This window comes from Staurois parvus, unplaced genomic scaffold (genome assembly GCF_062004578.1).
Source record: "Staurois parvus isolate SC_StPar_1 unplaced genomic scaffold, SC_StPar_1.0 ptg000770l, whole genome shotgun sequence".
Lineage (NCBI taxonomy): Eukaryota > Metazoa > Chordata > Amphibia > Anura > Ranidae > Staurois > Staurois parvus.
In genome coordinates, this window is record NW_028318566.1 from 890197 (window position 1) to 916691 (window position 26495).

General features: G+C 42.3%; 1 protein-coding gene across 1 annotated transcript in view; it reads left to right on the forward strand.

Moving 5' to 3' along the window:
- Nucleotides 1–26495, forward strand: part of MGAT4B (alpha-1,3-mannosyl-glycoprotein 4-beta-N-acetylglucosaminyltransferase B) — a 661259-nt gene that overhangs the window by 462516 nt on the left and 172248 nt on the right. The window contains exons 7-8 of the mRNA XM_089654506.1: nt 349–424; nt 5543–5657. Of these exons, the coding sequence (XP_089510632.1) occupies nt 349–424; nt 5543–5657 (191 nt within the window). The remainder of the gene's footprint in view (nt 1–348; nt 425–5542; nt 5658–26495) is intronic.

Below are 26495 nucleotides of genomic sequence, written 5' to 3' on the forward strand. Positions count from 1 at the left end.
AGGAGAACCGTCAAATTGAACAGGACTGAAGCCTTAAAATTGTCAAGAATAATCCAGCCATAGTTATTCTAATAGGAAGAACACCTGCTGGGTGCCCTCAATAAGCCAAACTAGAACTTACTGTTTATTTGAGCTGCATTCCCTGGATATACCAACACTGCAGGATAAACACACAACCTGTAATGCTCTCTGATTAATTAGAAATAAATAACAATCATTAAATGCCTGTCTCAGACACTAAATATAGATGCTTTAATAGTCACCAACATGAAAAGTAATTATCTTTACCCTTGCATCTTTCCAAATGTGCCATTGGAATATCAATGTAAATCAATGTTTGTTTTGCAGGTGGAGAACAAAACAGAATCTAGATTATTGCTTCCTAATGATGTATGCCCAGTCAAAGGGTACATACTATGTGCAGGTAGGTCTACTTATTGTTTTTTTTTGTTTTTTAGATTGAGCTTAATTAAAGCATCTGTAATGTTATCTTGCATATTGCAATTTGTAAAATAAATTCTAAAGCTGGCCATACATGGAGTTCAGTAGAGACTGGTCGAGTTTTGATTCATGTAAAGGTAGGCATATTTTACCATCGATCAACTTGGGTGCAACTAGCCTGTCAGATTTTTTTACATGTTATAACTGCTAGTGGCCATAGCACTCCTATAGCGTTCCTCGCACTCCCATGCCGGGCGGAACACAATAGCGCTGTAGGAGGCATTCCCCTATCAACACTGACTGTTGACTGTTGATTTTTTTTCCCTTGCACCAGTGGAACAGGATCTGTGTTTGATTAGCTTCAGTGGAGTCCATAGGTTACATTAGGGGTCTAACAGACTACAATTACCCACTTAATTTTCATGAGGTTGTTTATAAATGACTTGGACCTCAAGTGGTGGGAGCAAATGTATTGGTGCAGCTATGAGATTGGTACTGGCGACACCTAGCTAGCAACAGTTTTTCTGTAAAAGTGATCATTGTTACAGTACTGATAATGGCCCCTGGATCTGTGCTTGATCAGTGCAGTGAAAGACAGGGGAGACATGGTAGGTCTAATAGATCCCTGAAGTCTCCATAAAGAGAACCTGTCACCTGCCCATGCTATTACATACGGGGCTTGTTAACTGTTGCGTGATAATAAAGCTAAAGTGGTTCTAAAGCCAAAAGGTTTTTTACCTTAATACATTACCTATAATAAGGTAAAAAAAACTTTCACTAGTCCTTCCTCCCACCCCCCTTCTTAAATACTCACTTGAGTCCTGTATCGATCCAGTGCTGTGCCCGTCTGCAGACGTGCTGGCTCCTTCTTTCCCCTCTCACAGGCTCAGAGACCGCAGCGGGAGCTATTGGCTCCTGCTACTGTCAATCAAATACTGTGAGGAAGGGGCTCGAGCCATGCTGTGTGTTTGTATGTATATGTGTGTGTGTGTATATATATATATATATATATATATATATATATATATATATATATATATATACATACACACACACACACACACACACACACACACACACACACACACACACAGCCTAGATGGGAGCAAGACAGCAGGTCTTCCTATGGGTGTGCACAGAGAAGAGGAGGAGCCATGAGGGACCCCAGAAGAGGAACTCCAAGGCTGCTGTGTGAAATAACATTTCACAGAGCAGGTAAGTATAAACTGTTTGTTATTTAAAAAAAAAAATATAGCCTGTACCAAAAACAATTTTAAATTATAATAAAAATAAATACTTTTTAAAAAAAAAAAAAAAGTAAAAGCAAGTGAAGACAAAACAGTGCCTAAACAGAGTCTAGGTTCCAAACCGTTACATAGAGCAATGACTGATATTAGCTGAGATAACAGCCCGATGATCAGGATAGGCAGAAACAAGATGAGTACAAATGCATGCAAACAATTCACAGGAATTATCCAAGGCATTTACAGTCAGAAGACAGAAGACTAAAGCCTCGTACACACTGGGCTGAACAAAAAAAAAAACCCGACAGATCAATGTACTAACACAAGCTATGTCAGTACAGCGATCTCCCCCGCTATGGTATTGTATTCTGACAAGGGAACTGCCCCTCCCCCCACCAGAGCACACTGGTCAGCGCCATTGGCTGAGAGTGCTAATTTCAAGCTAACCTATGCCACACATATGGGCTGAATGTTAGCCAGTTTCTGTTGAATCGGCCAATACCGCCTGATATTCGGCCCGTGTGTACTTAGCCTAAGGAAAAGACAAGAGTAAAGCTGGGTATACACGTATCAATATTCAGCTAGTTCAGCAAGAATCGGACGACTTTCTTTCAACAGAAGCTGACCATTAGACCAGCTTCTTCTGTTGGAAGACCAGCATTTGATCAGTTCCTGCAGCAGTTATTATTATTTTTATTATTATTATACAGGATTTATATAGCGCCCACAGTTTGCTCAGCACTGTACATTATAATGGGAGACAGTACACGAGACAGTACAGTAACAATACGATTCAATACAGTAGCAAGGGGGACAGAACATGAGACAAGACAGTAACAATACAATACACGAGGGGTTCGAGGGCCCTGCTCCTTGGAGCTTACAATCTAGGAGGGAGGGGATAGTGGTACAGGAGGCGTGATATAATGTGGGAGTGAATGAGTTGCTTAGTGGTTTCCAGGGTTAGGAACGGACGTATTTTGGAGATGTTGCGGAGGTGAAGTCTACATGAGTTTGTCAGTGATTGGACCTGGGGCTGGAAGGACAGATTGGAGTCTAGGATGACACCTAGTACTCTGGCTTGAGGGACTGATGGTGGTATTGTTGGCATTGTATTTTGATAGGGGGGGGGAGAGGGAGTCCCCACTGTCATTATACAATAGCACAGTGGGAGAGATTCCTGCATTCACATCATTTGTGTGGATGCAGGAATCTGTGAGTTTTATTTCTTTGTTTAACCCACTGGTTGAATGAAAAAAATAAAAAATCACAGTGGATACCCAGCTTAAGACAAATCTCTCTTCAGGGCATGAGCAAGCAGACTAACTTGTAGGTAAGGCACAGGCTGAGTTTTCAGTCACTGAGTTGCAACCAACAGATAATGAAGGCTCAAGCCTGATCGTTAAAAAGAAAAAAAAAAATCTGTTTTTTTCTGCTGTGGCTCTTGGAAGTTTCTTTATCCTGCACTTCATAGGTTCCATGGTGGAATGATGCAATTTGGGGGCTAAGAGGTGAGCGAAGAGCCATGTTTGCTGCTTCTATAGGACTCAGATCAGATTGTTATTTTGCGTTATGTTGCTTATTTATTACAGGTACCTACAGTTGTGTCCAAAATTATTCAACCCCCAATGCTGTAAAGGGGTTTAGGGACTATAGTGTACATTTGGAATTGTATTCAGAATCAAATCCTACAAGGACGTTGTAACTACCCAAATGCAACTAAAATGACATCAATTGTTTATGTAATACAGTAGTAAATGGTTCTTATGTGGTTTCTTCATTGCCACAATTATTCAACCCCTTAAAGACTACCACTCTGAAGAACAGAGGTTCATACAGGTGCTTTCCATCAGGTATTGAAAACACCTGTGGATGTCACCGAGCAGCAATCAAGCATAATAAGCACCAATTAGGCAGCTTTAAAATGACTGTGATACTCAGCTCCTTCTAGACATTTACTGGTGTGGTTACAAACATGGTGAAGGCAAGAGAATGGTCCAGGAAGACAAGAGAAGAGGTGATTTCTCTTCACAGGAAGGGCAATGGCTATAAGAAGATTGCAAAGATGTTAAACATACCAAGAGACACCTTAGGAAGCATCATTCGCAAATTCAAGGCAAAGGGCACTGTTGAAACGCTACCTGGTCGTGGCAGAAAGAAGATGCTGACTTCGACTGCTGTGCGCTACCTGAAGCGTAGAGTGGAGAGAAGTCCCCGTGTGACTGCTGAGGAACTGAGAAAAGATTTGTCAGATGTGGGTACAGAAGTTTCAGCCCAGACAATAAGACGCACACTGCGTAATGAAGGCCTCCGTGCCAGAACTCCCAGGCGTACCCCCTTGCTGTCTCCAAAGAATAAGAAGAGTCGACTGCAGTATGCCAAAAGCCATGTGGACAAACCACAAAAGTTGTGGGATAGTGTTCTGTGGACTGATGAAACAAAATTAGAACTGTTTGGGCCCATGGATCAACGCTATGTTTGGAGGAGGAAGAACAAGGCCTATGATGAAAAGAACACCTTGCCTACTGTGAAGCATGGTGGAGGGTCAATCATGCTTTGGGGCTGTTTTGCTTCTGCAGGTACAGGGAAGCTTCAGCGTGTGCAAGGTACCATGAATTCTCTTCAGTACCAGGAGATATTGGATGGAAACGTGATGCAGTCCGTCACACACCTGAGGCTTGGGAGACGTTGGACCTTTCAACAGGACAATGATCCCAAGCATACCTCCAAGTCCACTAGAGCATGGTTGCAGAGGAAAGGCTGGAACATTTTGGAGTGGCCATCGCAGTCACCAGACTTAAATCCGATTGAGAACCTCTGGTGGGACTTAAAGAAAGCAGTTGCAGTGCGCAAGCCTAAGAATGTGACTGAACTGGAGGCCTTTGCCCATGAAGAATGGGCGAAGATACCCGTAGATCGCTGCAAGACACTTGTGTCAAGCTATGCTTCACGTTTAAAAGCTGTTATAACTGTAAAAGGATGCTGTACTAAGTACTAAGATTGAATGTCACTTGGGGGTTGAATAAAACTGATAATGCTGTGAGCACAGAAAAGACATTTGTGGTTATTTCATTATAACTGTTATGTTATATTTGTCTGACCTACAAGTGCCTCTTTAATGTAAATGTAAGCAAGATGACTGAATGATCAAAAGCAATGTCAAACTGGCCAAAACACTCAATTTCAGTGGGGGTTGAATAATTTTGGACACAACTGTATATAGCATTGTCAATGTATGCAGCTAGTCCTTCAGAAGCTTACAACCCTTGTACTGCTAGGCAGAAGTGCTAACCACGAAGGGCCAATTCACACCAATGCACTGATTTGCGTTTTAACACAGTTGTAAAATGCAGATCAATGGAAGGACATCTAAAAAAAACAATAATTTCCAATATACAAATGTATGTCAAAAGATGTCAGCGCATCAAAACATAACTAAAATGGATGTAAATGTACATTCATTTTCTATACATTTTAGCGCAAGCCAGTGTGAATTGGCCCTTAGACACTGTGCTGCTCCGTTATGTTAGGAAAAGGCTTTGCTTTTCCATTCCTGTCGCGACACACCATATATATGTTTCTGATGTAATTTATCAATTAGTCATTTCCACATAGACAGTGACTAGAGACAAGGGAGACTGTGCTTCTGTGTTATTTTTCTCCTTTGATGTTAAATTAACATCATTCTTCAAGCTTCTCAAACAATGCTTTTAACCTGGCCTGTAGGGGTCATTAAATAAATAGTTTGCCCTAATAAAGAAATATTTCTGTAGCTGTGTAATGAAGGGTCTGGGCACAATACAGAGCTTCTATTACTCGTGAAGGTTCTATTTCCTTTTATGTTTCTATTCCTACAGCTGGAGGATGATATTGTGGCTAAACCCAACTATCTGAGCACAATGAAGAACTTTGCCCTTCAGCAGCCCTCCGAGGAGTGGATGATTTTAGAATTCTCGCAGCTTGGCTTCATTGGTAATGTTTTTTTTTCTTTCTTATATTTTGCAATGGCATTCTTTGTTTGTTCCCATCAAGTCATTGCTAAAATGTTTGAAGGCTAAATGTGGAGTAAGCCTGGAGCTTCACGTGTGGTTAAATCTTTGTGCTCTTTTTATGACCGAAAGAGTGCCCTTAGTTGCAAATAAAGCACAGACGTTTTGTTTTTGCTTAGTTTTATATATTTTATTGAGATTTTCAAAATACAAAAATAATCCAATACATAACAATATGAAAAGGCATGGATTAAAACATTAGAGTCACGAGGATGGAAAACTTTAAAAATCATGTACTGTTTTTACTTGCAGTGTTTCCTTTCCATAAATGATTTTCTAATGACTTGCAATAAGCCTCAGAACTTGTTAGGGAATGGACACTCCAAAAAGAGTCAGTTCCCTCCTTGCATGTCATAACCCTCTCCACTTCTGGGCGTGTCTGGTTACTTTCTATGCTAGTTCAACTACTCTACCCCTCAGCTAACTACACAGCTCAAGTAACACTTTTTAATCTGAGTATGGCATCAAGTCAATTAACTCCTGGAATATGGATCTGGTCAGTTAAGTAGCAGATGGGGTTGTTTAGTTTCAGCTGCTTTGGTGTTAATAGAGGGGCAACAATGAGACAACCCCCAAAACAGGAATGGTTTTGCAGGTGGAGGCCACTGACATTTTTTTTCCCCACTCATCTCTTCTGACTGTTTATCATTAGTTTTGCATTTGGCTGTGGTCAGTGTCACTACTGGTAGCATAAGGCGATACCTGGACCCTACAGAGGTTGCACAGGCAGTCAACTACTCCAGGATGGTACATCAACACGTGCCATTGCCAAAAGGTTTGCTATGTCTCCTAGCACAGTCTTGAGCATGGAAGAGATTCCAGCAGACAGGCAGTTACCCTAGGAGAGCTGGACAGGGCCGTAGAAGGTCCTTAACCCATCAGCAGGACCAGTTTCTGCTCCTTTGTGCAAGGAGGAACATGATGAGCACTGCCAGAGCCCTACAAAATGACCTCCAGCAGGCCACTGGTATGAATGTCTCTAACCAAACAATCAGAAACAGACTTCATGAGGGTGGCCTGAGGGCCCGACGTCCTCTAGTGGGCCCTGTGCTCACTGCCCAGCACCATAGAGCTTGATTGGCATTTGAACACCAGAATTGGCAGGTCCACCACTGGCACCCTGTGCTTTTCACAGATGAGAGCAGGTTCACCCTGAGCACGTGACATACGTGAAAGGGTCTGGAGAAGCCGTGGAGAACATTATGCTGCCTGTAATATCATTCAGCATGACCGTTTTGGTGGGGGGTCAGTGATGGTCTGGGGAGGCACATCCATGGAGGAATGCACAGACCTCTACGGCTAGACAATGGCACCCTGACTGCCATTAGGTATCGGGATGAAATCCTTGGACCCATTGTCAGACTCTATGCTGGTGCAGTGGGTCCTGGGTTTCTCCTGGTGCATAACAATACTCGGCCTCATATGGCAAAAGTATGTAGGCAGTTCCTGGAGGATGAAGGAATTGATACCATTGAATGGCACCCATGTTCGCCTGACCTAAATTCAATAGAACACTTCTTGGATATCATGTTTTGGTACATCCGATGCCACCAGGTTGCACCCCAGACTATCCAGGAGCTCAATGATGCCCTGGTCCAGATCTGGGATGAAATGCCCCAGGACACCATCCGTGATCTCATTAGGAGCATGCCCCGACGTTGTCAGGCATGCATAAAAGCACATGGGGGCCATACAAACTACTGAGTACCATTTTAAGTTGCTACAATTAAATTTCAGCAAAATGGACTAGCCTGCTGCATAATTTTTTCACTTTGATTTTCGGGGTGTCTTTGAATTCTGTCCTCTGTAGGTTGATAATTTTCATTTCATAATGCATCCTTACGTTCCTAAAATATTACCCAGTCCATATCAGTATAGATCCTGCATGATATTTTTTCCCCATTGAGATCTGATTTGTTTTTTTTAAAGTGTTCCTTTCATTTTTAGAGCAGTGTATATAACATTTTATGTAGCAGCTGGGGGAGGGAAGAAGGAGGAATACTATAGAGTGTAACATGAGTGACAGTTTTGAGTCTGACAGGGCCGCTGACATCACATCACAAGATAGTGGAGAACAGCAGCATAAGTAAAAAAAAAACCATGCCTAAACTATGTTAACTGTACATATAATCTTATGGGAAGATTGTTATTAAAAGAAATGGTTTGGTGACAGGGTTTCTTTAACTGCTTATGGATAATTATCTCTTTACAATTACATTGAATTTAGTGTGCTGCAAATGAGATGACTGCCAACAAATGGTTAACTTTCTTAGAGTTGCTAAGTGATTTAAGCATCAGTGTAGTTGTAGCCCCAGTCATTTTTGAAGTGTAAGTGCACTACATTGTTTTTAAATTTGTATAGGGTGGTGAGGGGTTAGAACCACTGTCAAATTTTTGTGGCTAATACAAGATAAGATCTTGCAAGCTGCTGTGGTACCTAATTAACTATTTATGCCAAACTAAGTGAAAAATAGTACATCACTTGCACATACACATACCCATACAAATGTGTCAACACCTATCAAATACAAGAAATTATCAAATAAAAAAAATTAGTGTCACGTGGCTTCATCACGGGATATTCTCCCTGATGAAGCCATTCTCCCTGATGAAGGTGAGGTGAATCAAGCAACAGTTGATTTGTCTACAATACTTGAAAAAGCAAATTATCACAGATGTGTTATGGACATTATGTTTAATTTTGGAAAAGTTATATACATTTTGGAAGAGTTATATGATTTTGGAAGTTTTATATACACATATTGGTTATCAGTGGAGCACTGCACTAATTTCTTATATTTAAATTTTTGTGGCTGTTTTGTAATACCAGAGTGCCATTCTCACTGATTGTTCTGATTACCAAATTCGCGAGGAATTAAAGAGGGAAAATGCTGAATTTTGAGTTGCCACCAGAACAGGAACAGATTAAAGGAGAGGTATAGCTAAAGCTATTTTGTTCTGCACTTTTTTTACCCATTTTCAGTCGACAGTGGGCTAAACCCACTGTCAGATGAGATCTAGACTCTAAAAAGATCCCAGCCATATGGTTGGGATACACCCAGAGACCTGGACCAGCACCTTGCTTAACATCTGATTTGCAGAGAGCCTGAGCCAGCCCCCTCCCACCCCCTCCACAGCCCAGTGCTCCAGGGAATGCTGGAGGGGCAGAGAAGAGAGCTAGAGACTGACACTCAGAACAGCGGGGAGAACTGAGCGATCAGCTGTGTTTGGTCACTCACTACTCAGTGCAGAGCCAGAGAGGACAGATGCAGCATCGATCCACCTAGATGAGTATAAATGGTTTTTTTTCCCAAGTCTATACTTCTCTTTTAATCTTTAAGGGGGACACTGATTTCTGTGACAATTAATAGGAAATATTCCTCACAAATGGAGGATATCCTCTCACCCACTGTTGAGTCTACAGGACAAGAAGTAAAATCTTCCTAATGAAACAGATGGAATAAAAAACTGACAACAGTTTGAGTCCATAAACAATGTACTTAAAAAAAGACAGTTCTTTTGGCACAAAAAAATTGCTCATATAGAACATTTTTGTACAGGCATTTAGGAGCATTTAGCTTTTTTTCTACCAGAAAACCTCTCAAAAATGCAAACCAAAAGGGTTTTTTTCTACCTTTTTAAATGCAGAGCTAAAAATATGCCTTTAAACATCCTAATGTGCATGGACACATACAGTAGGATAACAGGCAAAACACACAACTCCTGTAGAAGCAGTGTTTTTTAAGCCAATGTGCATGGACCCTTAACCTCCCCTCCTACTTTGTTCAAAATGAAAAAAAAAAGTTTTAACTTTAAATACATTTTAATGTGAGCTTGTGGACAGGCTATGGACACTTAAGTATTTACATAACCTTAACAAAAGCAGTAAATTAGCTTTTAAATTGATAGAAAAGGTTCAAATTATTCTCTTAAGCTGGTCATATACTAGTGGAAATCAAAATTTCTAATTTTCTAATCATTAGTGGTGTCAGACCGGCATTTGTTTTTGACCACACTGACGAGAAAATTTGAAGGAGCAGGCCAAGAATTTTTTCTCAAACAAATATTTAAGCGTCTTTGTGGTTTTCATTCTCAGAAAATCCATTCAAAGTCCAAAATCAAATGCTAGATGCAAACACAATTTTGAGGTACCATCAAACAACATTTGTCATAGAGAACCGAGCAAGGTCTAACAATCTGGATACAAGCAGGGATGATTACAGGGCCTAAAGACAACCAATATGACCATTTAAGCCGGCCATACATGATGTTGATGGGGAAATCCTTCCTACTGAGCTATTGAGATTTACCTGCCATCAGAATCCAATGATTAGTGTTGCTGGCCATAGCCAGCAGCAGTGATCATTCAGCAAAAACCTAATAGGGCAGTTGTACACAAGTCGATCGATAGACTTGATAGACATCCAGCCTGCCTATACATGGATCGAAATTCGGCCAGTCCCTGCTAGACAGGCGGAAATTTCAATCCATGTATGGCCGCCCTTACTATATTGCTATTCATTTAAGCAGTAACAGGTTCCTCCTGGCCCTTTAAGATGCCAGGAGGCAAGGCAGGGTATCTGATCATGTGTCTGCTGTGATTGGCTGTCACAGCGGTCACATGATAAGAAAGTTCCCGATCGCAAGTAGAGATCAGAAGCTTTCCATTAGCCGCTAGGAACAGTGCCAAGAGCGTGCAGGGCACGCACTCTTGGCACAGCTCTGTTTACATGCTGTTACGTATATATGTAGCCTCTCAACATTGAGGCCCATCCGCCGACTGGCCGCATATCTGCGTACCGTCAGTGTGAACAGGTTAAGAGAACACATTTCTAGAGGTTTAAAACATTTCTGCCTTGAGTTTATCTTTAATATGGCACTGCTGGTCATGTGTATCAGAAATCAGAAGGTCCCTTTAAGATTGTCATTTGGGAAGCAAAGGGAGTGCTAAGTGATGATCCAGCCATTGTGACTTTACTAGGTGTACATGAGTTGCTGTACTTATAGGAAGGAGTTCATTGTATGCCTGTATATAAGTGTGCCAGTTGTGCATCCAAAAAACATGGTGTGTACTTAAGCAGGTACTGTATATATCACTTTTTTCTGTTTCAATGCATTTATAAAGGAAAATTAAAGTATATGCAAGTTGTAACATTTGCAAAGCCACGAGCATGTAAAAATACAATCACCAGTCATTTTATTAGATACACTTGTTCAATTGCTTGATAACAAAAATTGCTAATCAGCCAATCACATGGCAGCAGCTCAGTTCATTTAGGCATGCTGAAGATGACTTGCTGAAGTTCAAACCGAGCATCAGAATGGGGAAGAAAGGGAATTTAAATGACTTTGAACGTGGCATGTTTGTTGGTGCCAGATGGGCTGGTCTGAGTATTTCAAAAACTGCTGATCTACAGGGATTTTCACGTACAACTATCTTAGGGTTTACAGAGAATGGTCCAAAAAAGAGAAAATATCCAGTGAGCTGCGGTTGTGTGGATGAAAATGCCTTGCTGATGTCAGAGGTCAGAGGAGAATGGGCAGACTTGTTCGAGATGATATAAAGGCAACAGTAACTCATGTCAATATGGACCAAAATCTCAGAGGAATGTTTCCAACACCTTGTTGAATCTATTGTAACGGACCCAACCCAGACTGCGCTTGAGTACTTCCATTAGAATACTGCTTTCCACACAGATACAAGATATATACACTAGGGGGACAATCCCCCCTCCCTGCAGGAGACACCCCCCCCCACTAAGCTAATACACATAAACACTCCCATAATAATCCCATAATAGTTTGCTCCCAAGCCAGACAAACAATAGAACAATGGGATGCAGTCACATAACATTAAACAATCAACAATCCCCACCCCACCTATCTCCTAAACATGTCTACACAGTCTGAGACAAAGCCCACACAATATTAGGACAGATTACCGTGTACCCCTAACAGGCACAGGGTGATTTACACATACGAGGGATATGGGGAGCTGAGACGGGTCTCCCCACCTCTCCAAAGTGAGCTGGGTTCCATGGGCCCCCCACCCAAAGTGACTCCTGTCACATATCTCCCCTTTCAGCAGGGGACTAACACAGGAGGAGACCCCAGACGGGTTGACTCCGAAGTTAGTCTGTACTTCCAGTCCCCCAATGCCAGCACCCACACTGTACCCCAAGCAAATTGTCCCACACAAAGCATTACTCACCCAGCCAACCTCTGCCTCTCTCATAGAACATACCCACCGCCAGGGAGAGGTACGGACTGGTCCTTCTCCCTGAAGTCCTCTCAGCTGCTGGAGAGAAGACAGGGTGGCTGGGCCGACTCCATCATGCTGTTTCAGCCAACTGCCCAGCATCCCTGGGTTATCCAGGTGGTGACTGTAGTCTCATCCACTAGTTGAGGGCAGAGTGAAATCACATAGATGGACAACCTGATTTCCATTCTCGACTGCAAGGGGTAGTTTTCCTCAGTGGCGGTGGGGCAGAGGTCATTGACTCTCTGTCCAGCTGCCAGAGCTTCGGCTGTATGGTTTTGAACATTCTGGAGCTCAGTCTGCTCCCGGGGAGAGCAGCCAATGGCCCCAGCTCCCTGATGCTGTGGAGACACTGTAGTTGCTAGGCAGAGGCCTGTGGCGCGCTGTCCTTTTGCCGGCACTTCTGCTGGGGACCCCATATCTGCTCCGGCTAACCATGGGGGAGGGAAGCTGGCTTCCTCCATTCCTAGACTGTGGCTCTACTGCTGGGATGACATTCCTCTGTCACTGTCCCCCTGGTGCACAGACCCTGGCTTGGTAGGGAAGACAGTTTCTTCCACTCTGGCTGACTGTGGGGGAGGGAGGACAACAACCTCCTCTCTCTTCTCCCCCTGGGCCTCTGAAACTACTGAAGGTGTGGGGCAGAGGTCCTGGACCCTCTGTCCGGTTGTCAGCACTTCAGCTGGAGAAGTTTCTTTTACCTCCAAAGATGCTGCTGGCAGGAAATCCCATGTCCCTGTCAGTTGTGTAGGAGAAAGGCCGGCAGTCTCTTCTCTCAGGGAGACTGAAGCTGCTATTGGTGCTGGATAGAGCTCAGCAATGTTTGGCCCTGTTGCCAGCTCTTCTGCTGGAGGCTCACCAGGTTGTTTTTCCTCAGCACAGAAGTCTTTCAAATCCCCAGTCCCTGGAATGGTTAAATGTCCAGGGCACAGGCTGGTGGCCCTTGGGCCCAGTGCCAGCACTTTGGCAGGTGACTCATCACCCATAACATCCTCCAGTGAAAAATCCATTAGAGCCATACATTCTGGGATCTGTAATTGGAGGGATGAGCCTACGGCTCCATCTTACTTACACTCATTCAGCTGTTGGACAGACACATTCCTCCATCCAAACTCGTCCCGTGCAGAAACAGGATCGTCTAGGTAAGCTAGCACTTGCTGCATCCGCCAAAAGACCTCCGTTACCATAGCTGCGGGTGGTATCTGTATCTCCTCTCCTGCTATCCGAACCTTGGATCCCGGTGGAGGTTTGGATTTCCCAGACTGCTGGAAGCATCCCACTGCTTGCCACCAATGTAACGGAACCAACCCAGACTGTGCCTGAGTACTTTGAGTACTGTGCTTGAGTACCTTTAGAATACCACTTCCCCATCCAAAAAAAAACAACAACAGACACCACAGCCGTCAAACTTCACACCAGCAGACAGTCCCATCAGGAGGGAAGGCTGCTGGAGACACCCCCCCCCCCACTAAACTAATACACACAAACACATACATTCCATAATAGTTTTCTCCCAAGCCAGATAAACAATAGAACAATGGAATGCAGCCACATAACATTAAACAATCAACAACCCCCACCCCACCTATCTCCTAAACATGTCTACACAGTCTGAGACAAAGCCCACACAATATTAGGACAGATCACCCTGTACCCCTAACAGGCACAGGGTGATTTACACATAAGAGGGATATGGGGAGCTGAGAAAGGGGTCTCCCCACCTCTCCAAAGTGAGCTGGGTTCCATGGGCCCCCCACCCAAAGTGACATCTATGCCATGACGAATTAAGGCAGTCATGAAGGCAAGAGGGGGTCCAAGCCAGTGTTCCTAATAAAGTGGACAGTGAGTGTACATTATTTATATAGTGAGTAACAAAAAAGGAACCTATGAGGGGTTACCAGATTAACACAAGCTACATCCCTGCCTGATGCCATGTTTATAGTAAACCTGTCAGTGTTGCCTTATTTAGTTCTCACTGTAGCTTCTTGTTTTTTTTGTAGAGGTTCTTTATTATCTGTGTTATTTGTTTAGGTATTCCCATTTGCAAGAGAGTCCTCCATAATTTATCATGATCCACACATTCAAACGCATTGCTGTAGTCAACGAAGCAAAAGTATATGGTCTTTTGGTATTCTTTGCTCTTCTCTAATATCCATCTAACATTGGCAATAATGTCTCTTGTTCCTCGGCCTTTTCTGAACCCAGCCTGAGCTTCAGGTAGTTCTCACTCAATGTATGCTTGTATTCTTCTTTGTATTTTCAGTAATACTTTGCCAGCATATGGAATTAATGCAATCATTCTATAGTTGTTACAATCTTTCTTCAATAAAGTAATGAACAGTGATCTTCTCCAGTCAGTTGGCAGTGTTTTTTTTTCCAGATCTATTGATATAGATGAGTAATGATAGCACCTTTGGCATAAATGATTGGAGTATCATGAGTGCTCACTCTAATGCTTCAAAGTGTATCCCTAGGACAAACTTTTTTGGGGGGGATAGAGTGGGAAAAGCTTAGACCCTCTGTCAAGTTGTTATTGCTGTTTGAGGTCCCGTTGGGGAGTTTTTCTACTCTATTTGAACTTTGGCTTTTTGGCTATAAATGCATTTTAACCTATCTGTGGTCTGTGTAGCCTTTGAAAAAATACCCTGCTATCTGTATGGAAGTACTGATCATGTGAAATTGTCAGTAGGTAAACACTTACAGTACTTTTCCCATCAGCCACTCCTCTCCTGTGATTGACATGCCCCCCCCCCCCATACACACACCCAGCCTTCAAATTCACTGCTTTGGAATATAAAAGTAAAGGCATTTCGATTTTCAAACATGAATGCCTGATAAGAATCAATGCTTAAGATGGCAGAGTTTCATTTTTCTCAGTGGGTCCTTTCACACCTAAGCATTTTGTGGCTTGTCTTGTGAAGCCTATTTGGGGCAGAATGCATAATTTTTGGCCTCAGAGATTTTAATGGGAGTGCCTGATAAACGTGCATTTACATGCATTTTTCAGGCGGTCATGCAAAGCGAGCGTTAAGAAAAAGTCTCTATAAACAGCATTTATAATACCATTAGAGCCTTCCTTGAATTCAATCTTCAGCGCTTTTTGGACACTTCTGGTTGTTACAGATTCCTGTACCTGCCCACTGTGCACCCCTCATCCCGGCTAATACTCGCCCCAGAGTTGCAGAGACCCACTTATAAGGCTTGAAGGGAGGCACAGAAGGCAGCGGGGCATCTGACACACCCAGAGCTCTGCATGGAAGAGCAGGTTTCCATTATAAATGCATTTTTTAAGTATGTGTAATTAAACATGATATTTATATGACAGTGCCTAATTAAACACAATGAATAATCTTTTTTAATGCTGTTTTAGATACACATGTTAAAGGAATCGGGTTCATGGCAATATAGTTATGTGCATTATTATGTTTTACCAAACTGTTTCTATATATAGTTTGTAAGTATATATTTACATGGTGGCAGTCATATTTGCTCTTTACACATGCAATCTCTGTCTCTAACCAGATAATGACCCTTGATCTAATTGGCATCAGGACACTATTAGCTAGATTAGATTCCTGATAAGGAAAAATCAGAGTCGGATGTCGAGTAATAATTATTCAGTGGAGCCAAAGGTTTTCATATTTTTAAAACCACATCATTAGCATGATGGAAAGTTTCTTGCCTTATGTTGTGTAGATCACCCTTGTTTTAAACCAACTCCTGTTTAAAGCTCATCTTTAATCACTGCAGATGTGCTGTAGCATCTGCAGGATAATGCATAAACCAGAGATGAGACCACAGTTCTTGCGCTTATTTTATTACTCCAAGAACTCGAATGTGATATCTAATATCCTTAATATATTAACATTATTCCTTTATAATGCTGCATGACCATGCTGATATGTGTTGCTGTACATAAGCTGAAAAGCACAATCACACTGTTCAAAAGCATGGCTGCAATTAAATTAAAATTGGGCCGGGAGAGGGTCAGTCAGTACTCTGAACTACTTGGATGCTGATGTATGCACATGTTCTGATAGGGAATATAATAGAAGAAGGTGACCTTATGAGTCCACTGCTATTTCATTGGCAGGGAGATGACCAATCTATGCTTCTTTACACCCCAGTCACACCAATCCCAACTTTGAAATCGTGCAACTTACATTGAAGTTGCACGATTTCAAAGTCGGATGACATGCTGGTTTGAGGTGCGATTTGCAAGACATCTGACACAGATGTCTGCAAATTGCACCATAAGTAGTGCATGCACTACTTTAGAAATCGGTGCGGCTCCAACAAAGTCAGAACCGCACTGATATGACCGCTGTAATTGCGGACAATAGGGTGCGACTTGCAAGTCGTATGGCATGCAAATTGCATGCCAATTCACACCCAGTGTGACCAGGGTCTAAAGGAAATCTATAGTCCCAACATACACTTTTATTTTATAACATCAGCATATTAATAAAAATACAAACAGTAGTCATTTTTGACAATCCAATATAAACTTACATGAAAAATCTCTTTTCATGTTGTAAAGTTCTGCTGGTCATTTCTTTCCACAACTTTCTGGATTCCCTGCATGATTTGCATCTCCTCTGCTGTTTACTTTCAATTTCTAAGGTCTACATATCCCATGGTACCTTGCCTGGAAGCAGTGATTCCTGTACTGACTCCGCCTCTTAAAACTCCTCCATTAAGCTATTTTCCTGGAATTAAATTTTGACAAATAGAAAAGAGGGAAAGAGAGGAGTAGCTAGAGGCTTCTGGATCCATTTATCTTTGGGGTAAAACAGTATTTCAATCAGACAAGGTTTTTAAACATCTCTTATTAACCACCCATCTGAGAGCCACCCATCTGAGAGCTATCAGCTGATGTGCATCTTCTGCTACTATGTGATGTGAGATTGGCATCTGGTAAAAGTGGAAGCACTTACAATACTGTACTAGTATCCACAGCATGTTGCGTATTATGCAATTATTATCTTTGAGTTTGCCCTGGTTCAGCAATGCTAGCATTTTGCTCAGTGCCCCCTACACTGCTCCACAGCTGCTGGTGCAATCTTCACTGAAGCTTCTCCCTCTTTCTTTTTTGCCCATTGGGCAGCCAGTGCTGATGCAGCTCCCATAGATGCCAATAGAGTTGTGCCATCTCTTTATTGGGCTCTGACAGATGCTGGGAGTGTACAATACACTACCCATGTGCTATAGATGAAATCAATATTGTTAGCAAAAATAATTTGTTTTTTGGAGAAAAGACATACAAAAACTATTTTATCAAAATTATTATTTTTTTTTATTTAGTGTTCGGTAATGCTTTACAATTTTCTTCCTTTTCTGAAGCTAAGGTAAAGGAAGAAAGAAATCTTCTAACTTCTGATACCCCAGAGTATCTTATATTCTCATTTTTCACTTATATAGATGTCACACACGTTGGTATCCCTGTATTAAGTCTACCAGCTTAATGAAAGGGCATTCACCAACATTCCCATTTTCATGTTATGCCTAGTTTTATAAAGTAATGTGATTGAGCAGTTCAGCTCAGAGGGCTGATTACTATTTTTTTCACAACAATAGGAGGTTGCAGCAGTTCTAGTTACAATCAATGGGGGGATGCAAATGTACTGAGTATGAATACAATCCTCAGTAAAAAATCTTTTACATTTTTAGACCTTTCAGGCTGTGGATCTTGTTTAAAGATTAACTGAGAACATTATCGTTATTTCTCATGTTTAGTTTGTTTGTTTTTAAGGAATTGCTTCCAGTATAATATATGAACCCACCCATCAACAGTCTCACAACTGAAAATAAGGGCCAGTGTTTACTTGTCACATAGTGTAAGGGTATTCATCTTTTTATGGAATCTGGAACCTGTGAATTGAAATTTTTTATGTGTTCACTTTGGAATTCTGTGTAGTCTTTGCACTTAAAGGAAATTTGGGGGGGGGGGGGGGGTTCAGGAAATACTAACTGCCTAGCAGTAATGCCTGTCCTCTAAAAAAAATTTTTGAGAACAGAAGTCAAAACTAGTTTACAACAAATAGACCTATACAATCTCATGAGCATCCTTGTTCCATTTCCGTGACTCAATATACTGGAGCTATCTAAATCAACAAGAAGATTATCGATCTTGCACTTTTAATAGAACTTGTCAAGAGTGGCAGCTTCTATATTACAGGATTCTTTAGAAGGAGAATGTTTGGCTTTTTAATGTTTTGGATTTGTATGTGACATAAGTTAGGTCAATGTAACTGTGACGGAACACCTGTCACCCTGATTGGGTGACTCCGTCAGAGAACTGCTTCCTCACCGATGGCACACAGGACCAAGGTATTATAGCTGGGCATTGCACCCAAGACTAGGCGACACTAGCTTAGATGCCAAACAGGAACTACTTTATTGAACAGAAATACAGTTTTTATACACATCCAGAAATAGGGGCAGTCCCCACAATAAAACAAATATTACACATTGAGATAAACATCCCACACTAATTAGATATTGGGGTAAAGCTGATATCAGTCTAAGCCTATCATGTAGGTACCTCCAGAAAGACTTGCCAACAGACAAATTATAGGTGACTCAATTAACAATAGGAATGCACACCTAGGAGACACACAATGGGAGAAGATTGTAAACACATAATGCCTTAATAAACAGATTAGAGTCCTCAGCATGAGGTTGTTTTTAGAGCTGATTATATCAACATCATCTTAGAGTTTCTGAGTCGAGAAAGGAGGGGGGTTGAAGCAGTCAATGCTAGTTTGGGCACATAGGCCCAAAATATATATCCTGTCCTCCAGCTCTCAAAGTCTTTGTGTTTTTGGGAGAAATGGACTTTAATCTGAAGTAAACTACTCCAAAGGTCCCCCCCAGCACCCACCAAAAAGTAGAGCCCCCTCACATACCAGGGCCATGGTCAGTAGGCAGGAGGCTAGCCTGCAGTCCTCTCCAAAAGCCCCTGTCCTGGTTGGGTCTGTCACATTTCTCCCCCCTCAAAAGTTGACTAGCCAGGTCCCAGATCTCCACCTGGTCTGGACATGCGTGAGTCAGGCAGAGTAAACCCACATAGTTGGTCCACACACTCTCCAGGGAAGAGCTGTCATTGGTAGGTGAGGAGCAGAGGTCATGGACCATCTGTCTGGCTGCCAGTGCTTCAGCTGGGAGGTCTTTACCGTTTCAGGGCTTAGTCTGCTGCTGGGGAGAGGAGCTGACTGCCCCAACTCCCTGGAGCTGTGAAGACACGGTAGGTGCTGGGCAGAGATCAGTGGTGCTCTACCCTGATGCCAGCTCTTCAGCTGGAGGCTCAGTGGGTTGTTCCTCCTTAGCAGAAAAGTCTATTAAATCCCCAGTCTCTGGAATTGCTGAAAATCCAGGGCAAGAGTTGGCACCACTTGAGCCCAGTGCCAGTTATCAGCTGATGACTCATAATCCATAATATCCATGGGTGCTGTAGCATACTGTTGAGCTTTGTTGAACAGTCTTTTATATGCTTGTTCCAGCTTGCATTCTTGTGTAACTATAAAGTCCAAGTCAAGGCTCAGTCCAAGCTCACTGGGAAGTTCCAACTCCCTATAATCTCAAATGTTCTATCTCCATTCTGCTGCACAACCAAAATATGGATCTACCTGAAGCATCTCAAATATCAATCCTAGCCCGCCAAAGTCATAGCCTTCTATGGGATTGCTGTTCTTCAGCCAAGGACACACATGAATAGCAGCACCCTATACCCATCGTCCAGCACCAGTTCTGTGTGGACCAGCATATACAGCTCCATAATCCAATACTCCAGAGGATGCTGTCCTAGGAATGGAATAGACAAGTCCAACTGCAGCCAGTAGCTATCCAGGAATGTAGGGAGAATTTTTCCACAATAGTCTTTCTCCACTTGGAGAGCCTCCATCCAGAGCTTCCGGCAGATCATGTCTCTCAATTCCAGCATGTCCTGGGCAGAACCAGGCTCTCCATACTGGGCGATATTCTCTTGCATTCGGCATTGGAACTCCGCTTCCATGGCGCCCAGCTCTTGGAACACTTCTTCGATATCACCCGACACTGGGTCCCGGGGGTGGTTTGGATGTCCCAGACTGTAGGAAGCGTACCCCTGCTTGAGACCAAATGTGATGGAACGTCTGTCACCACGATTGGGTGATTCTGTCAGAGAACCGCTTCCTCGCCACTGGTACACAGGACCAAGGTATTACAGCTGGCATTGCACCTAAGAACTAGATGGCTCTAGCTTGATGCAAATTGGAACTACTTTATTGACAGGAACATGGGTTTTTATATACTTCAGAAATAGGAGCAGTCCCCACATGAACAATAAAACTAATATTACACTTTGGGATAAACTTCCTACACCAATTAGGTAAGAGCTTGATTACATTTTCCTAAACAATGAACGTACAGATAACTGTGATCTAATTAAGTAGGGTAATCAACAGCCAGGCACCCAGATATGCCTTCATTAATCAGGGAGCCCACCCCAGACAGGCTGGCAACAAGCCCAACCCTGAATACACAAAGTCCATTACACATGCTGTCTATCAGATGTTTGCTTTCACTTGTATACTCTGTCCATCATAAGACAAAACTCATACAATATTCCAACAGTTTGAAAAAGTGGAATTAATTGATCTTCATGGATTTCTTTGACGGAGATTGTTGATAAATATTTTTGTCCCAAGTGGAGGAGCTTCTCCAACCCAGCCTGCAGAAGGGCCACCATATTTCCTTTGACCATTAACCTGTCTCTTTGCTGGACAGGGATGTCTATTTGCTGGATGGGGATGTCCTTTCTTTGCCTGGGCTGTCTCTTTGCAGGATTGGGATGTCTCTTTGCTGGACCCAACTGGGCAAAGAGGCAGCCCAGTCCAGCAAAGAAACAGACCGTCCAGCAAAGAGACATCCCCATATAACAAATACGGGATGTCTCTTTGCTGGACAGGGATGTCTCTTTGCTAGATGGGAATGTCCCTTCTTGGACTGGGCTGTCTCTTTGCTGGATTGGAATGTCTCTTTGCTGGACCCATCCAGCAAAAATACAGCCTGTCCAGCAAAGAGACAGCCAGTCCAGCAAAAAGACAGCCGGTCCAGCAGAGAGACAGCCGGTCCAGCAAAGAAGCAGTCCGTCCAGCAAATAGACAGCTCCTCCAGCAAAGAGACAGCCCCTCCAGCAAAGAGACAGCCCCTCCAGCAAAGAGACAGCTCATCCAGCAAAGGGACAGCCCATCCAGCAGAAACAACCCCATCCATCGCCGCTAAAGACCTGTCACAGTGTGCCGACAGCCTTGGGTGAAGAAGAGAGGCCTCTGTTCTCCCTTCAGTGCAGCGGCCAGCGAAGGAGGTGTCCCTGTGTCAGCGGCACTTCCTGCTTGTCTTCAGGAGCCGTCACAGCGGTAGGTTAGCGGTCTGTATCAGCCTCGTCCAGCCCGCGGTCGCTGCTTACCTCCCACTGTGCGGCCCAGTCATCTTAAGCTCAGTGTGCCCTATGGCTAGTCTGGGCCTGTATCTATCTATCTATCTATCTATCTATACAAAGGGTGGCTATATTTCTTTATTACCTATGTAGGGCAGGGTTTGTCTGAAGATGATATGTGCACCCAGATATCACATGACCAAGACTTTAGGCCTCTCATGCAGAAATTTAGTTTTTAAATTTAGGCCAGTAGCAATGTGTAGGGATGAGGCCAACTCGTTTCACCATAATTGGGAAGTGCTAAGCTCTGCCTGTCTAACGGGCCTGTATTTAGCAGTAAAAGTACAGGGGTTGGACAAAAATATGTAAACACTACATGATTTGTAGGTAAGAAAGTGATGACATATTTCGCGTTGAAAGCAGATGTGATGTAACGTTCTCTTGCTTCCACTGTGTTGAGACACCTAGCTAACAGGTGGGAAGCCTCACTTCGTCATTCACTGCATGTGCTGCTGGTAATACAGAGACGTGTCAAATTGATGCCTGCTTAGCTAGTGCGTCTGTCACTGAATTTGCCAATTTATTTGCCATGTCGCTTGGTACAGTAACAAAGGTAATGACGGCATATACAGTTTCAGGGAAATGTGGCCTGAAATTTTGACCCAGAATAAGAAAAAAACTGTTGCAAAAGTGACTGCAGAGCTCAATCTCAGTCTTTTACAGCCTGTGTCCACAAAAACTGCAGAGGGAACTCCATAAGCAAAACATTCAGAGGCGAGCTGCAATTTCCAAACCACTAGTGACCAATATTAATGTTCAGAAGAGAAGAGACTAGTGCAGAACCCATACATTTTGTACTATCAATCAATGGAAGACTGTAATATGGTCCATTGAATCGAGCTTCACACTGTTCCCAACCACTGGATGAGTTTATGTGTGGCGAACACTGTCCCAAGCTTACAAACAGGAGGTAGATGCACAGCCAGTTACTATGTACAAATTTTGGTTGACCATGTGGACCCCATGGTGCAGGCATTGTTTCTCGAATACAGCATCATTTACCAATATGATAATGCTCAGATTCACACAGCTGGTGTTCTCAAATCGTGCTTTGATGAGCATGCAGACAAAGTTTTGTATCTTCCCTGGGCGCTGCAGTCACCGGACCTCAATATCATAGAGTCACTATGGTCCATAATGGAGAACAAGGGTCTAGCTCGTTTTCTGCCTCCGGCATTTTTGTGTGAACTGGAACAATTTTTGCATGCAGAGTGGTATCATATTCTATTAGCCACCATCCAAGACTTATAGTTTTCAATTCCCAGGAGAAATCAGGCTGTCTTGGATGCCAAAGACATTCCAACACCATATCAGGTAATTATGTTGTTCTTTTACCTGGTGTTTCCATAATTTTGTCCTGCTAGTTAGAATATTAAAGGTTTCTTCAGGTAAGTACAGGGACCTCTAGGTACCTCTGCTTTGTAAATGCAGCAGTGACTTTTTATTTATTTAGTTTTTTAATGATAATCTTTCAACTATATATTTACTTTGGATTTTTTTTAACAGAGAGAATTTATTGAACACACAGTAGTGATAGTAATCATAGTGAACAACAACCAATGAACAAACAATCCATACAGTGCACTTGACGGGTATTACCAGAGAAAAGCACATGGGCAAAAGTAATTCAAGACAGAACAGAACAAGGGTTACTTATGCACTTTCCAAAATCACAGGATCTGGAGACAATAGAAAGGTTTATCATCGAAAGCAACCAACCCAGGAGCAACATTTAAAATAGTAGAAGGAGTGGCATAGAAAGAATGAAGGGGGTTGAGGGAAGGGGGGCGGCTAGAGGATGGGAACCACAGAGAGGGGGGAATTAGGATGCTACAGAGGGGAGAATGGTAGTATAGGTATCCTGGACTCAATTCGATTCTAAATCACCTCCCCAGGAATCTATCCAGGCCATCCAAATTATCAAATTTCCTTGGGCAATTACGACTGTCACAGGTGAGTTTATACAGAGGTAACACCATAATAATAGTTGCATGCATGCAGTTATAATTTTCCTGGCCTAGCGCTCCATCTGTTAGCTGGATATAATAAAAATTAAATGCGCTATATCATATTTACTTGATAATAAAAAAACATTTAAAGTCCTGAACGCAAATAAAGAAAATACTACGTACACATGTGATAACACTATAGCTTTCCTTTAATGAGGCTGTTTGTGAATGTGTTACTGTCATCGTTTCATTCAGCTCTAATTGGATCTGTATATTCTGTAGAGTTCTGCCGCTGGAAGCAACTTCCGACTCATAAACTGTGACATGTTTTTTTTTTTTTCAGCATTGTACATATGTAATAAAACATCGCTGATAGAAATAGCACATCTGAGCTCCCAAAGGACAGAGTAACATTCATGGAACAAATATAACAAGTTTTCTAATAATTGCTTTAAAGATTGTACTGATTGTTCCCTATTTTAGAGAACACTGTAGTGATATCAAATTAAACATGTTTTATGGAGTCCTTATTCTATGAAGGTTTTATTAACACCCTGCAGAATTTCATTGCAAAATCATTTAATCCCTGTATAGGAACTCAGTAATTCAAGAAATTTACTAGAACTAACTTCTAAAGGAATGATCTGATTGCCTTATGTTACTACGATGAGTCCGTGTAGTGCCAACCCTAGCAGTGTGTGTGCATTCTAGTCAAAGATGATAATTTTTCATGTTAGGGCTCATGTACACAGCAGCTGAGAAACTCACGTTTAGGAGCTGTTCAGCGTTTTTTTTCAGCAGCCCCTGAACTCACCATAATGTTTTCCTATGTGTCCATGTACACATCTTCGTTTACAGTCATTTAGAGGCACTTGCGTTCAGCAGTCGATTTTATCAGCGTTTCAAACGCTTGTAAATGTGGCAAATCGCATTTATAAGCGTTTGCGTCTGAAAAATTTTTTTTTAACTCCTCCAGTTCCTATTGAGCCTTTTTTCATCATGAAAAATGCATGGAAAGCATTTTAAATGTACTCAGATGGACAAAACACTTAACACAGGATGTTCCTACCAAGCTTGTCACACATTGTAATGACCAATTCACACCTCCGACCTCTCCCACCCTTGTAAACAAAAGATATGTTAATGATCATTCACACCTCAAATTCCTCATGCAGACCCCCTGCCAGGTGGCTTTAATGACTCACTCCACCAGACACCTATCCCACCCATGGAAACAAGAGAAATGTTAATGAGCAACTCACACCTAATTATCTCAACTCATACTGCTGTCTCTGCTTCTACTCTGTGCATTTCTCTGAAACAGTCTGAAATAGTTAATAATTTACCACTTTTCAGTGCATTCTGGGCATTTGGGAGGTTCTCCTGTGCTTATCTTTAAAAAACGCTTCTAAACGCCAACGCACATAAATGCGCATAAACGTGTTATGCAAACGCGGGTAAACCGTCGTTTTCTAACCTACGTTTTCCAGCAATCAGTTTCCATCGTTCAGAAGTGTCCCATGTACATAGGGCCTAAAGAATAAATACACTTTCAGACAAAGTGCACATATTGCTCCCCTCCCAGACCAAACAAATCCCACCCTCCTCCATATGCATACTTACTGAAATCTGACATCCACAGGGTGTTGGGAGTGTTTACATCCCAGGCTGCAAGTCCTCTATCGCCTACCTGTGCCTGCTCAGTAGAGCCCCATAGAAGTCTATAGGGCCTGTCTCCCTGCATTTCCAGCTGGGGGATGAAGGTATAAGAGCATTATAGACTCCTTGGGTGGGTGGAATCGATTAGCTGAGGACACAGTAGCAAAAAGAATAAATGTACATTGTCTGAAAGGTGCATACTGGGAAAAATGGAGACCACCAGTTGCTAACCTCGTCTAAAAATACTGGTTTCTTGGCTGATGATCTAATGTGTAGTAGTAGTAGTAGTGGCCAACTTGGTGAATATATTATATATAAATATAGAGGGCCTTAAATGTGGTCCCTGAAATAAGCATAGGGCTGACCATAGTTTAGTTTTGGTAAGTTTGCAATTTTTTATTATTATAGTTTTTTTTTTTTAGTCAACCTGTCATTTATACATTTTTTTTGGGTGACAGATTACACTTACTACTTGTGATTAGAGACAGACTATGAATTCCTGCAGGTGACTTAGTGGAATTTATGCCAACAGCTATGAATGGGAAACCCTATACAAAGCAATGAGAGGCTGACAGCACCCACAGTCATGTGCTGCATGGTCATGGCCACGAATGTCTGTGGACACTGTTAGCCCCTGTAGCCCCCAGAGCCTCTCCTTTTTATATACTTAACCTTTTTTAGGTTTTTAAGGCCAGTCTCTTGACATCTATGATCCTCTTGTTTTTCATATCTTTCTGGTGGTAGGCGTTGCTCAATGAGGCAGGGAGCAAATCTTTTTTTTTTAATTAAGAAGAAATTTATTTAGAAAACAATTCCAAACCAGATAAACCATGAAAGCATCATAACATGATGGTTCACAGTGCTCGACAATCATATATTGTAAAATATAGGTAGGGTGACATAATAGTAGGCCAATGCATGATGAGCAGTACATCAAAGTAATCTTTACAACACTAAGTCAATAGGAGAAAGGCCCGGTGTATTCAACCATCCTTCCCATACCTACTCAAATTTGACACCACAGCCCCTATGTGTCTAAATGTAATGCTCAAGGTGTAGGGTGTCTCCCTTGGCATATCCATTCTTTGGAAGTAGGAGGCTTATCCAGCTTCCTGTACTGCAAAAGTAGTTTACACTGCTTATAAATAAATAAATAAGTATTGAAGGGCTCCATTAATCTTTTTCGACGACTTAAAACCAATATCTGTAAAGTTTGGGACACCTCCATATCATATGCATTAGATCCCCATGATGTCTTACATCTACTACAGATGGGATCCTGCAATAACCCCATCTTATATAACTTGGAGAGCATATAGTGAACACATAACAAAAGGTATGGTTGAGTGAGTCTTTAAGAGACATTCAAAGAGCTCAGGTGAATGAATTCTAGAGCATCTTCCCCAGCTTCTATAG